The sequence below is a fragment of the Macaca nemestrina genome, chromosome 1 (assembly GCF_043159975.1).
Source record: "Macaca nemestrina isolate mMacNem1 chromosome 1, mMacNem.hap1, whole genome shotgun sequence".
NCBI classification, from domain to species: Eukaryota; Metazoa; Chordata; class Mammalia; order Primates; family Cercopithecidae; genus Macaca; species Macaca nemestrina.
The window spans coordinates 162,035,222-162,050,308 of NC_092125.1; the positions used below are offsets into that span (position 1 = coordinate 162,035,222).

Consider the following 15,087-nt stretch of genomic DNA (forward strand, 5'->3'; position numbering starts at 1 on the left):
AGATATGAACCTGGCTGCTCCTTCAATTGGTCTTCTTCATTCCCATATATCTCTGATAAGGTGAGCATCTCTCTATCTTTTTTATTATACTTTATGTTCTAGGGTACATGTGCACAACGTGTGGCTTTGTTACATATGTATGCAAGTGCCATGTTGCTGTGCTGCACCCATTAACTCATCATTTACATTAGGTATATCTCCTAATGCTATCCCTCCCCCCTCCCCCTACCACACAGCAGGCCCCTGTGTGTAACGTTCCCCTTCCTGTGTCCAAGTGTTCTCATTGTTCAATTCCCATCTATGAGTGAGAACATGCAGTGTTTGGTTTTCTGTTCTTGCAACAGTTTGCGGAGGATGATGGTTTCCAGCTGCATCCATGTCCCTACAAAGGATATGAACTCATCCTTTTTTATGACTGCATAGTATTCCATGGTGTATATGTGCCACATTTTCTTAATCCAGTCTGTCACTGATGTACATTTAGGTTGATTCCAAGTCTTTGCTATTGTGAATAATGCAGCAATAAAACTACGTGCGCATGTGTCTTTGCACCAGCATGATTTATAATCCTTTGGGTATATACCCAGTAATGGGATGGCTGGATCAAATGGTATTTCTAGTTCTAGATCCTTGAGAAATTGCCACACTGTCTTCCACAATGGTTAAACCAGTTTACAGTCCCAGCAACAGTGTAAAAGTGTTCCTGTTTCTCCACATCCTCTCTAGCATCTGTTGCTTCCTGACTTTTTAATGATCGCCATCCTAACTGGTGTGAGCGTCTCTCTATTTTTAATGAGGTTTCAAAGTTGAAAATGTTTGTTTAATGGAACACAGCTCTGAAACAAAGCCAACTACTATATCTAGTGCCCACTCATCAACAGTGATGTAAAGCAGGGGTCAGCAACATTTTTTAAAACATATATTCCTATGAGTAAAATATAAAATTTAGCAAAAACTAACAATATTTCCATACCAATTTTTACTTATGGTTATGCATTTCTGAACTAGTGTATTCATGTATTAAATGACCTGTGACAGAGAAAATTTTTTAAATGAGTTAAGAATACAATACAAATGGACCTTCTGTTATTTTTTTCTCACACTCCAACTAGTCATTTTATTTCTATTTTAAGATACTTGCTTTCCATTTTGAAAACTATCGTAAAGTATAGTAGTTTGAAACAAGGAAGTTTAAGGAATTTTCAAGATTCATTTTCACGACATGCAAGTTTACCTTATATGCTGACTTCGCTATCTTATAACACATATTTTACAACTCACTACGTACTATCTTACTCATTCCTTGTATAACTCTAACCAGATTAATATGATAATAAAAACTGTATCTTTTGAAGGTGAAATGACTTGAAGGAAAGCACAGACCTAATTTCCAGACTCCTATGTCAGGATATCTCTCTTCTAGATTTTATATTACAACTTTGATTATTCAGAAGGGACTAGAAGTATATTCTGTTTCTCTTTTACTTTTATGTTATCATTCACAAGGTGGTTCTTACCACAGTAGGCAGTTATGTGTTTTGATTTAGAAGAATACTAGAAATAACCTTATTACTATTTCAGATTAAAAGTGGTCTTCTCTTCTAACTTCAGATTTCATTTCTTCATTCACTTGTGAGATAATTTGAAAAGTTTCAATTTTTCATTTATCTGTGAGATAAATTGAAAAGGAAAGAAAAGTTCCTGAATTGAATAAACTTGCATTTCTAGTGTTATCTCATTATTATATTTCACTATGTAGTATTATGTTGTTTTTTTATTTATTTCATTTGATGATATTTCTTTTAATAACCAATGTGGTCTCAGTACAACTCTCACTATGTTTGTGATGACTTTAACATTCAAGACCAGAGATTTAAATAAGTATATGAAATAACTGAAAGCATTTCAACTACTGGGATCTGAAGAGCACATGCCCATGTGAGACACATATTATTATATTGAAAACACTGGGTCAGTCAAACAAGGATGAAAGTGGGCCACCTCCAGTTTGCATCCTGTGACTTAGAGTGTAGGATTTGTCATAAAAATCAGCAAAATGAAATAAGTACTAAGTAAGAAAATTTTCAGGGAACCCTAAGCCAAGTCCTGAGAAAGTGCACAGTAAGAGCCCATTCAATTCAAATAAAAGGATTACAGCATACTTCAGGGTAAATGTAGATTTTTTTGCTGGATGCCAAAGGATGAGCAGCATGTCCAAACATTCCATGGAGTTAAGAATAATCATGGGCAAGAGAAGAACATGATCAATGTCATGTAAGCATTATGCAGAAGGCTTTTAAATGTCCTGGTGTGCAGGATACGAAATCAAGTATAACAGGAGTTAGGGCTGGAAAGGCACCTAAGGGAAAGACTTGGAGGGTCTTAAATGTTACAAGGCATTTGGACTGGATTCCAGAGGTGTTGGGAAGCTATTGAGGGGATTTTCAAGAGTTCTAAAACAATCTAGTCTCTTTTTTGTGTGTGGCAGTAGTTTAATTTAATTAATTTATTTATTCATTTTAGATTCAGCAGGTACATGTGTAAGGCTGTTATATGTGTATGTTGCATTATGGTGAGATTTGGGTTTCTAGGGTACCCAACACCCAACTAGTGAACATTGTACCCAATAAGTAATTTTTCATCCCTCACTCCTCTCCCACCCTCCCCACTTTTAGAATCCTCAGTGTCTATTGTTTCCATTTTTATGTCCATGTGTACCCATTTTTTAACTCCCACTTATAAGTGAGAATGCAGTATTTGATTTTCTGTTTCTGAGTTATTTCACTTAGGATAATGGCGTATAACTGCATCCACGCTGCTGCAAAGGGCATGATTTTATTCTTTATATGGCTGCATAGTATTTCACTGAATATATGTGCCACATTTTCTTTATCCAATCAACCATTGACAGATGCTTCTATTGATTCCATGACTTTGCTATTGTGAATACTGCTATGATAAACATACAAGTGCAAGTGACTTTTTAAAATAATTATTTGTTTTCCTCTGGTAGTGGAATTGCTGGGCCAAATAGTAACTCTGTTTTTATTTATTTGAGGTATCTCCATAGTGTTTTCCATGGAAGTTGAACTAATTTACATTTCTACCAGCCATGTACAAGCATACACTTTTCTCCACATCCACACCAACATCTGTTGTTTTTTTGACTTTTTAATAATAGCCATTCTGACTGGTGTGAGATGGTATCTCACTGTGGTTTTAATTTGCATTTCTCTGATGATTAGTGAAGCTGAGCATTTTGTGTATGCTTGCTGGCAGCTTGTATGTCTTCACAAAATATTTCTTAGAGTAGTTGGGAGAAATGAATGGGAAAGTTTAAATATGGCCTAGAGTACTGGATATGCAATTAAAAAGCAAGAGAGAAGAAAGGTAGTATTTGCCTATTTCAGTGACTAATTGGATATAAAGAAAGGAAAATTTGAACACAATTCTGTTTTCCATCTAGACAACAAGACAAAAGTGAAGCCACTGGCTGAGGCTGGACCACAAGAAAAACGTTTGGGAGGGCCCACACTTAGTTCGGTTTGGGACATACTAGAATCAAGAAGTTAGTACTGCACACGCAGAGTCTGCCCATAAACAGCTGGAATTACTTCGTGTTTTAAAAATGCATGATGATCTTTCTAAAATAAATAATTGATCTTAGACTTTATGCATGAAGCCTGTCAGTGTTTCTTCACTGTCCCTGGAATAAAATCCTAATAACAGGGAGTGGTATATAGGTTTCATCACGTTCTGGCCCCTGTATTCTTCTCTGCCTATGAATCTTGCCATTTTACCCTCACACAACAGGAGCTGTAGCTATCCTGAAATATTTCCATTCCCAGACTGTGACATGAGCTCTCTCTTTCAGGCCTCTTCAAATGTTGGCTCCTTCGTTTGTAAGCTCCTTCCACACACATACCCATTCCTGGCTGCCTTTGCCTGGCAGCCTTCCACTACCTAGTCCTTTAGTCTCCGTGGGGATGTCACCTTCTCCAGGAAAGCTACCACAACAAGCTTTTTTCTACCTGGGGAGGGAGCTCTTCAAACGTACCCTCATGGACTCATATCTAACAAGCACTTATTACACTAAACACAACTTATTATTTTACTTTTTCATCTCCCCTGCTAAGCTCTAATCTACCTGGAAATGAGGATTCTGCCTTGTTCACTATCATGTCCCCAACACATATCATGGTATTTGGCATGAATGATACACTCTGTTGGAAGACTGTGTTATAACCTTTTACTAAATATAAAATAGAGCCATTCTTGTTTTAACACACTTTCAAATTGGTGAGAGACTATTAGTACAAATGAATCCTGTCACCTTAGATTGCAGGACATTGTAAACCCCATACACGATTAGAGAAAGGAAGCTGATTTCTGTTGCTCAATTCTGGCTTCTCAGGATTTTTTCTTTGTGAATATAGTTTCTGAGAAATGGTTGTGTTGTTATATTATGGGGTAATATTTTACATTAAAGTCATGGGCATATTGATATTAGAAAAATAGTTTAAGTGGTGGGGAGAAATCCAGTCATAGGTCAGGTTGTCAGGGATACAGGAACTCACAGCAGTCAGGGAGGCTTGACATCTGTACTGTAGCCATTGTTTATTTAATGTAGGGTTAAAAGGGAATATCCTCCCATGCGAATCAAACTGTCACAAGGAAAGCAGCCCAAAGGTCTCTAATCTAAAAGTATTAATTTCATTAAAATTGATAAAGTAAACAAGACATACATTTTAAATAGCTTAATAAAGTCTAGATTCATTAAAGTGTCTAATATATTATAATAACATTAATTTATTCAAATACACAACTAAAGATAGATACCCCTTGGGGCTAAGACAGTGATGCATGATATTCTTCAGCCTGTTCCTAGGAATAAATGATATCATATTGTTTTCAAGCCTAAAGTATCAAGCAGCACATAAACCAGTAGGTTGCCATAGCAGCATATTCACATAAATTTTCATTTCTCTCTGGTATCTAGCAGTTCTTGCTCCTCCTCCTCCCTTTCACTTTTCTTTTTTGTTAAATCTGTGAAAAGCTTAGATGAGATTGATGATGCACATGTAATTGATACTGAGTTTGGCACATCTTGAAATCATGATGCCATGATCTTTTCAGTCACTCTCCTAGATCTTTTCTTTAAAAATAATTTCCTGAATGCTCAATATTTAATATTTTTCTGCCAGCTGAGAGGAAATGTATCTGTTCTAAGAAACAGACTCTATCATTGAACAATAACACTTATCATAATCTAGTGCCTACTGCATTTGGCATATATGTGCATAAATATTACACATTAAATATTTTTCAAAACATTTTAACATTAACACTTTGTGATTGGCTTCATTTTTCCCATTTCACAGATGAAAAAACTAAGAATTACAAAAATATAAAAACAAAATTCATTCAGACAAGCACGCAACAATTACTCTATGCCTATTAACTATCTACCACTATAGTGCATGCTTAGAATACAATGAATAACAAAATCAACCTGGAACCTCCTCTAACAGAGTTTTACTCTAATAAGGAAGATGGACATTAATCAAAAATCACACAAATGTATGAAAACTTAAAACTGGAATGATGTTAGAAAAAGAAGTATTTGATGTTATGATGATGATTTGGCCAAGCCAAGCAGAATACAGTAACCTCATACCATCACTAGAACTTGAACTTTAGAGAGAATTTTAGAATTACTCTAAAATGCTGCTTTCTTGTCATTTGGATAGGTTGCATTTTTCTTCCATTCTTGACTATATTCTGCATATACACCGTAAGGAGGGACTTTCTTCCATCCAAATATTTAGTGAACCTTGAGGAAGAAAAACAAACAGTAATTGATACTGAGAGTGTGTATATGTTGGAGAGAGTTTGAGCAGGGAAGGAGGGGAGAACCTATTGTACGTTTCTCATTTCAGGCTGCAAGAAGCCTAGGAGGCTGACTATGGGAAGCTGGACACAGCTGCTCTAACAGGCTGCACTGAAAGACATGACTAAGCCCCAAATACATAGTCAAGAGGCTTCTGGTCCAGAGATATATCCAGATAACATTTTTTTGTTGTTGCTAATTTTTTACCCATTAGACTCACCTCTTGGATCAAACCTGGCTTTCCAGTCCTGGGAGCCACATACCACTTGGCTATTTAGCTCTCTTGGTTTCATTCCCTGGCTTGACTCAATTTTCTTGAAGTACCCATGATTTCTGATTTATCTCTCCAAACTTAGATACAATATCCTGGTTTCTACTTAGCGATTTGAATGTCAGTTGCTACTTTGGGAGGGCACCAGTAGTCAGAGGACCTATACTTAAATCTTGATTCTGCCACTTATCAGATGGTGCAAGATAAATTAACCTAATCATCTTAAATGTCTGTTTTCTCATCTATAAAATGGGACTAATAATAACTACCTCCTAGGATTGCTGTGAAGATTTGTTGATATGTACATTTCAACATGCTTAAAGTTTTCTGTGTGTCAATTTTTCACACTCATAACAACAAGCATTATTGTGTACAATGCTGAATTTTTTTTTTTTTTAATTTTGAGATGGAGTCTCACTCTGTCCCCCAGGCTGGAGTGAAGTGGCACGATCTCGGCTCATTGCAACCTCTGCCTCCTGGGTTCAAGCAATTCTCCTGCCTCAGCCTCCTAGGTAGCTGGGATTACAGGCTCCCACTGGGATTACCACGCCCGGCTAATTTTTGTATTTTTATTAGAAGCATGGTTTCACCATGTTGGCCAGGCTGGTCTTAAACTCCTGACCTCAAGTGATCCACCTGCCTTGGCCTCCCAAAGTGCTGGGATTACAGGCGTGAGCCACCATGCCTGGCCACAATGCTGAAAATTTTTAGTGTGAGATTACTTCAACCATAAATGTATTGAGAACAGATAAAATGTCCCACTTACATAAAGCATTGCTGGTCACACTGAAAGGACTAGAAATACAGTCTGATTCAGAGCCTAGACACACACACACACACACACACACACACAGAAAGAGAGACATGTGTGTGTGTGTGTGTGTGTGTGTGTGTGTGTATCTGTATATATATATATATTACTCCATCCTTGAGAAAGGCATTATGAGATGTGTTGTGGAAGGGACCTGTATGCTATCTTAATGTCATCTTCAGATTTTCAGATAGAACTAAGGTCCTTGAGATAATAACTATGTCATATTTTTCCTCTATGGTTCCTAAGTCTCTTTCAGCATAGAAGGCATTTAATCATAATTTGATAACCAAATAAAACCTCATTTCTGTTAAGTCCATATAAGAATTCTACCATCACTCATGACTTTTTCTAAATCTTTCTCTTTTGTTTTAATTTGAGCTGTATCTTTAGTTCACACAACATCTTGGAATTCTGCAAGCCTACAGTCCATTGCTGACATTAACATTCCTTGTCTTCATAAATAAAACTTTTATGATTCAAGGGTTAACTTCCCCCACCATCTAATAGCAAAGATTGATTAATAAGACCATATTAACCTGCCCACTCACATAAAGTGAATTCCATTCTCTACAAGATTTATCATTATTTGAGAATGCCTCCCTCGCTCTTATTCCAAGTTGTTCTAATATTTAAAATGTTGTCTGATACTTCTTAATATATATTTCCTACATTAGAAATGAAGTCTTTCTGTGGCTGTTTTCATCTGCAAGTTGGTTTCTCTAGAGATATCTGTTGTTATTCCTGACCTGGAAAGACAGAGAGTGAACAATAGTCTTAAAATGTGGATTGAGGGTGGATTTATATATAAAATGAATGAGGTCCAGTGTGGCTGCTTCATTTATTAATATTTTTTCAATCTTAGCAATCGGTGCTGATGGCTATGTGGTCAGTTTTTTGGGGTGATGTTGCTGCAGGCTCTCTTCTGGTGGTCCCAGATAGCTGCCGCCTGGAGGGAGGTTATGATTGTAAAGTTTGTGTCCATTTTACGAGTAAGAAATATGAGTATCCCTAGTTATCAGCAGGCTTTCCATGTGCTACTTCTGACTGACACTAGAAAATATAAGGGACTATTCTAATTCAGAAGTAGTTAGTGGATTGGGCTGTGTCACTTATGAGCTGACAGCATCTGCTAGCAAAGCAAAGAGCCTGCAGTTCACAGATTTACGAGGCATTGGCAAAAGCCAGAAAGGAGAAGAGGAGTGAGAGTTATGGTTGTCAATGTGAAGCAAACTTCCATTGGTGTCAGAGAGTAGAGGACAGCAGGGTCCACAGAAATAGAAGGATCTTATAACTATCTTCCCTATGATAAAAACTCAATGAAGAAAACTGACCAGGTGTTTCCAAGTAGGCACCATATAGTACTGATCTATGCTGAAGAAATGGATGCCATATTTAACTCCGAGCTCCACGGAATTTGTTTGTCCTTTTTTTTTTTTTTTTTTTTTTTTTTCGGCAAGGAGGGGCAGATTTCAACAGGGGCTATAAGAAAGCATATTTCTTGTATAATCTAACTCAATATAAGAATGATTCTTTTTACAGAAACAAAGTTGTAGACAATCATATTAGAACAAATCAATTATGTAAACAAAAACGTCATCAATTAGAGAGCTCTTTTATCATTATTTGGTTTTAGTCAAGGAGTGAATCACATTAGGGTCATACAGGCTGGAGTTTCAAGGTGTGGCTCAAATTTATACAACCAGTAATTAAGGGTAGACACGTTCATATTAACAAGGTCCCCACTGTGACTGAAATACCCTTCTGTTGTAAACACCCTTTTATGTGCTGGATTCTTCTCCTTGGCTCTGACCTTCTCAAGCACAGAGATCATGGGTTGCCCAGTCTTGTCCCTAGTCACTCAGCCAGCATAGAGCTCATCTTTGTAGCAAATTAATGAATATTTTCAGAATTGATTTGAATAATTGAGAAAGCCCATCTTCATACCCCAGAACTCTGCAGGAAAATCACAAAAGTACACTCTCTATAGACATATACACCATATCAGAAGTCACTCTCTCACAAAGTCAGCTTTGCAAAAAGTCCTTCATCCAACCATCTACCAGATGAAGAGAGGTTTTCATGTGGTGTTTGAGGAGTCAGCACTTCTAAAACACACAACTACAGAAGAAAGTAAGCTTTAGATTTCTCTAGTAATTTCAGAAAAGTAGCTTTCCCTAGAGGGAAGAAAATTCCCTCAGGGAATGTAGTTTTCTTTTTATTGGCCATAATAACCTGCCTGACTGATCTGAGTAGCAGGTGTTGGAGCACTAATGCTCCACTCTGGTAAGGATGCACACGGTACTGCTGGCCAGAAGCCCAAAATGGGCCCACACATACAGAGTATGGATGTGCTGCATGATTCAGCAACATCTGTGGCTGTGCCTTCAGATACATTTAAGGGCAGGGAACTGGAAGCTAATTCACCCAGAAAGACAGCCATAAGGAACATAAGCATATAGTGTCACAGAGTATCTGAATTTACTTCCTCAAGTCTTTCCCCTGGGTCTAGCCAGTTGAAAGCCCTGGTTAATTTCTCTCTCAACTCTTCAGCAGGAAAATTGTCCTGGTTTGGTCAATGAAGCACAACAGGGATTTAGTAGTCTGGGGAGTTTCTGAGTCCTCTGGAGAATGTGTCTATAATAAAGATGTGGGTGAATTGATTTAAGTCATAATGCCGAAACTTGCAAGTCAATGAAAGTGTTTTTTCACAGAGCATATATACTGATTAGTTAAAAATAAAGTTGTTAATGTGATGCAGAAAAATATATAATAATGACTATGGGAATTTAGCATAAATGTTGGTAGGCTTGAAATATGAGACAGAAGAATAAAAACTGCCATATCCATGATATTTTATGCCCTATTATCTTATGTCAGAGTTGGAGATCATTAAATTTATTGCTCAAGCTAAAGCTTGTTCAATGTTTATTTAACTCAAAGTTTTATTAATCTGATTAAAGTTTGCATTGGGGTAAGCCAAATTCAGCTATTACATGAAATATAAGTAATTCCCAGAGTAATCAAGTATGACTGCTCATTTTAATCTGCATTTAACTACAGTATATTTCATCTAAATTCAGGCGCAAGCCACATAGTATAATGCAAAGGAGTTCAAATTGAACTCTCAGAGGATGCCATTTATTAGCATTTTCATAATTAAAAAAATACAAAAACTTGAACACATTAAAGAGAAAAAACTACCATGCCATTTGGACTATCAGTTTACATAGCCTATGTTGTGATCAGTGTAGCTCCTTTGCAATAAACTTTGGGTAAATTGTGGAGAAGTTAGTATCAAGTTGACATACTCATTGTAAGAAAATTTATATTTAGAGAGAGAATTTCTTGAAGAGGCCACTGAAGCAGGCTTACCAATGCCTATGTTGGGGGAACATCACCTGGACACCATTGACCTTTGTACTATTTATTATGTACCTAGGATATCACTATTTATTAAGTGCTTTGTAGGATTCAAATATCAGAGAAAGCATGTTCATTTAACCTCTCCTTTTGAGAAATTTAAAAGTGTTCAATTTATTTGCTTTGAAAAGGCTTGTGTGCATGGAAACTGCTAGGGAGAATAGTGCAAATGAACCATACAGAGAGAGAGATAAGAGTCCTTTAAGATAAATTAGAAAAAGAGAGATAAATCTTCGGTTAGACCTAAATGAGGAAGGAAGAATTTGAATAGCAGAAATAGAAGGTACAAAAAATAGGCTACAGATTCAGAAAAAGGGTGAAGCATAAGTAGGTACAACATGCATTGAGAATGGTGAAGCCATGCCAGCCTATTTCAGAGTGAGGGCCTCTGGTGGTAAATCCAGAGACTGTTAGACAATTCGTGTGAATTTAGGTATAGCTGAATCCCATACTGAAGCCTAGAGAGTTTTAAAGACTTTCCCCGGCACATTACTAAAATGTGGCAGTGATGGGATTCAACTTTAAATGCTATCTCCAATACTATATGGCTGTCTCTTTCTAGGTTTAATGGAAGTTATCTATCTGGGTTGTACAAGAGTAAAGTGGTGTTGACTCTGAACTCAGAACCATCCTATCACACTTGTAGGGTTAACTTTCAAGGGAATTATCTAATAATATCTGAAATGACCCAGACATACCAGCTTACCTAGAAACCATCAGTTTGTACTTTCGGTGGAATCTTTATATTTATTTCCCTTAAACTCCTTCCTGACTTTAGTAGATGAGGTATTATTGGTGTAGTGTGTTTTATTTTCTAAAATATGTAACAGTGCATAAATAGGACATGTAGCTATCCAAGCTCAGTTTGTTATATAGCACAAATAATCCCACAGGAACAGTCTACATCTGACATGCAACCTCACTTCCCCCAAATCTACTAATGTAAGTGAAATGTAAATTGCACCGTTATCACGTTATATGCTAACGTCAGCGTGGTCGAATTGTCTATGGGTTGCCATGACAACCCCAGCTAAGATAAAAATGAAACTGGTATTCACAATACATATTTACCTAGAGCTTATTTTGTCTTCTAGGCTCTTCAATGGCCAACAAGGAATTATTATTCAAAATTTTAGCACAAGGTCCATTCTCACTGTTACCAATGTGACACAGGAGCACTTCGGCAATTATACTTGTGTGGCTGCCAACAAGCTAGGCACAACCAATGCGAGCCTGCCTCTCAACCGTAAGTAATGCAATGGTACCAAAATGCTCCCAGGGGCCTCTGGGCCCCTATCCATCAGTAGAGATAAAACCTAAGAATAGAGTATGTTCATTTTAAAACTCAACCTGATGTGACACATTCCTCATATGTCACACATTCCTTACACATGGAAACTTTGCCCCCAAATCATATCATTGTCCAAAGATTTTATAATCCCTGTAGAAGTCTACGTGTATATAAAAAAATGTGTTAGAGCTGAGAAAGGAAAAAAATACATGAATAATAGGGCTAACTGAAAAAAATGTCTTTGGCTGAAGTCAGTAGATTTGGTGAGATTTTGTTGTTTTTTAAATGGATTACATAATCTTGAAGTATAGATTAACATGGCTTAAATTTGCTCTTGGTTGGTTTTCATCAAACATTCATCTTGGGATAGCCAGAATTTCACAAGCCATACATAAAATGAAACAGCAAGTAAATGATCATGGACAAAATATTTTATCCATATAGATAATATTTTTACTTAAAATTGTATTTTAAAATATAACTTAAGATTTTATTCAAATAAATACTACATTTCTAATGTATCTTACTTCCTAAGGACTAAAAACTAGTAAAGAAGCACAAACACAAGGATCGGGTAAAAGGATAGAAACCTCCATGAATGTTTCCTCCTATAATTAATTTTACTGCTGTTTAGAAGCTGAGGAACCAACAAATTGTTGCAGCCACAAAATATTCTTAATTTTGAAATCAAATGTTTCTCAAAATGTTCAAAGAAGACTAGAGAGAGTATACTGTCTTTTCAGTGCCACAAAGTTATCTGAATTATCCTTATCTCTTATAGTTAATATTTTGTAGTAACTTGACAAATGTATATTTGTCTTATGATCCTGTTACAGTAAGCTATCTCTGAAAAATGCAAATGTTACATAGTTCATCATAGCTATCATTTCCATTTTGCAGAAATGGGGATGGGATATATGATGTTCCTACAACTTAAAAATATACTGTAATAAGTTTCCATGATTTATGAGCTTTACATTACCATAATTTAAGAATTCTGATGTGAAATAAAATATATCAGTTTATATCACATCTTTTATTATCCCATCCTAATATTCTTTAGTACTCAATTTGAAAGAAAAGCATTGCTTGCCATGCAATAGTTATAGTATAATATGCTTGCTTAAGTTCCTTCCATGAGGATGATTTATTTAGTGAAATTATGAATAATATAAACCACTGAAAATATTATAAAGCAGTGTGAATTCCAATTTAATGTAAATATTGATACTTCTTTGGTATATTATTAATATTTTAAATGGTTTAAATATTCAAGCACTTGAAAGAATAAATGAATTAACACGGCAAAGTAAAGAAAAATTTAAGGCTTAATAACATATTAAGTTTTGCTATTTAAATTTTTAAATTACGTTCTGATTTTCAAAACTGAAACATTAATGAATATGAAAAATTAGGAACAAATTCCACTTGTGTAAACATTTGTTTTACTCTGGCAATCTTAACACAAATGTCTGGAAATAATATAGTATTGAAAAGGCTTCTAAACGTAGTGCCTTCAGAAGAGACTCTCATCATCTCTCTCTGCCACTGACTTGCTGTATGCTGAGGTGCTATTAAGTACGTACAATTTGATTAATTTGTTAACAAAGGCAAAATATGAAAATCTCATCTGTAATTATGAACATAGCCCTGGAAGTTTGGAAAAATGCCCATATACTCAGAACCACTTGTACGACCTCATCTGAAGCTCTTACTGCCTTAAGCATTTTCATTTTGTCTTACAGTTATTTTTATATATATTCCATCTCTCCATCAAATTATAAGTTCTTTAAGAAGACAGGATCAATGTCTGATTAGTTATTTTATTTCCCATATCACCAAGCACAGTGCCTGCTATTTAATAAGCAATTAGTAAATCTTTAGTGAATACATGAATTAAACATTGAGTAAATGAATGGATGGATTAATGAATAAATAAATGAGTGAATGAGTTTTAGCTGTAGAATCTGTACTTGTAACCTCTACAGATACAAGGCAATATGACTGTAATTACAAATAGCACATCGTTAGCTTACTCTGAAACAGACTCTATTCTTATTTTTTATATGAACTTGTTCATTTAATTCTCACAAAATCCAAAGAGCTAGATTCTGTAATTCTCCTCTTCTAGAAAGGAAACTTAGAGAATATAAATGTGGCTGAGGCCAAATGGTTAGTGACAAAGCAAAACCTTAAACCCTGACAATCTGGCTTCAGATTCTAAGCTTTTATCTACAATGCCTACAGCCAGCAAAGCACAGCACTAGACGTTGGAAAGGGTTAGTTGGACTGGAACCCCATCCTGAAGGAGTTCTCAGATGAGTGAGAGGTGAGAAACAAGCAACCAGGCAACTATAATGCAATATGGTCAGTGGTACCATAATGGGGCAGAGAAGATGCTCTTACTGTAGTCTTAAGGGTCATGAAACAACTTTCATGTAGAATAGCCAATACTACCATTTGAATTATAGCTAAGGTACAACTGAAAACATCATCTTAGCAATGACTATCTCGTTTTCTGGGGCAGAACTTTTCAGGAGCTCATTCAACAACAATCATGTGCACAAAGTATAGTGGCACAAATAAGAGAATGATCAACTCAGTCAGTCTCAATGACTCAGAGAAAAATATAGAGGAGATGCCCTTTGAGGTAAAGGTGATTAGGGTGAGCCTGGGTGTGGGAATGGTGATGGAAGAAAGAGAGAGGCAAGCACTCTAGTGTGGAACCGCTCATGTAAAAACATGGCAGTATGAAACAATTCAATACATTTGAAGACACTATAGTACTTTAATATGGCTTGAATAAAAGGTAGAAGGAGAGTGTTGAGAGATGAGGGTAGACAAGTTGGCAGGGATGAGGATGAGAGAGTTGAAATGAGTTTTGGCTGTATCCTGGTTTTGGAGAGTTACAGAAGGATTTTAACAAGGGAATGATACAAACAGATTTGGTTTCCAAAAGACACTCTTATGCACTGTGAACTGCTAAACCCAGATATTAAACTTTTAATACTAAAGGTAAAATAACAATAATAATAGTAACACCAAAAAGAATAGCAGAGGCGAGAGAATTGAGAGCTAATTAGGAGATAGCCATCAAATCTGGCAAAAAAAAAAAAAAAAAAAGGAAGGGAGTTGCAAGGGTCTAGATAACTCCTAATGTTTAGTTTGCATGAAATTAGCCAGAATAAGTGCATAAGAGAAGAATTGAGGCTTTCAGATTTTAGGAGGAGGTAGAAATTAAAGGAAAAAATTAGGTCATTTCTAGATATTTTTAGTTCAAGGCAATGTCTAATAGGTAGCTGGGTATAAAGTCCAGAATGGAGACATAGATAAAGTTATCAGAGTGGAGGTAGTAGTTTCAGCCATGAGAGTAAATGAGACTTCTCATGGAAGCCATGTAA

At 36.1% G+C, this 15,087-nt stretch overlaps 1 protein-coding gene across 1 annotated transcript in view; it reads left to right on the top strand.

Annotated features, from left to right (window-relative positions):
- The window catches only part of LOC105498385 (neuronal growth regulator 1), an 895,160-nt gene that overhangs the window by 692,864 nt on the left and 187,209 nt on the right, over window positions 1-15,087 (top strand). The window contains exon 6 of the mRNA XM_071091171.1: window positions 11,490-11,641. Within this exon, the coding sequence (XP_070947272.1) occupies window positions 11,490-11,641 (152 nt within the window). The remainder of the gene's footprint in view (window positions 1-11,489; window positions 11,642-15,087) is intronic.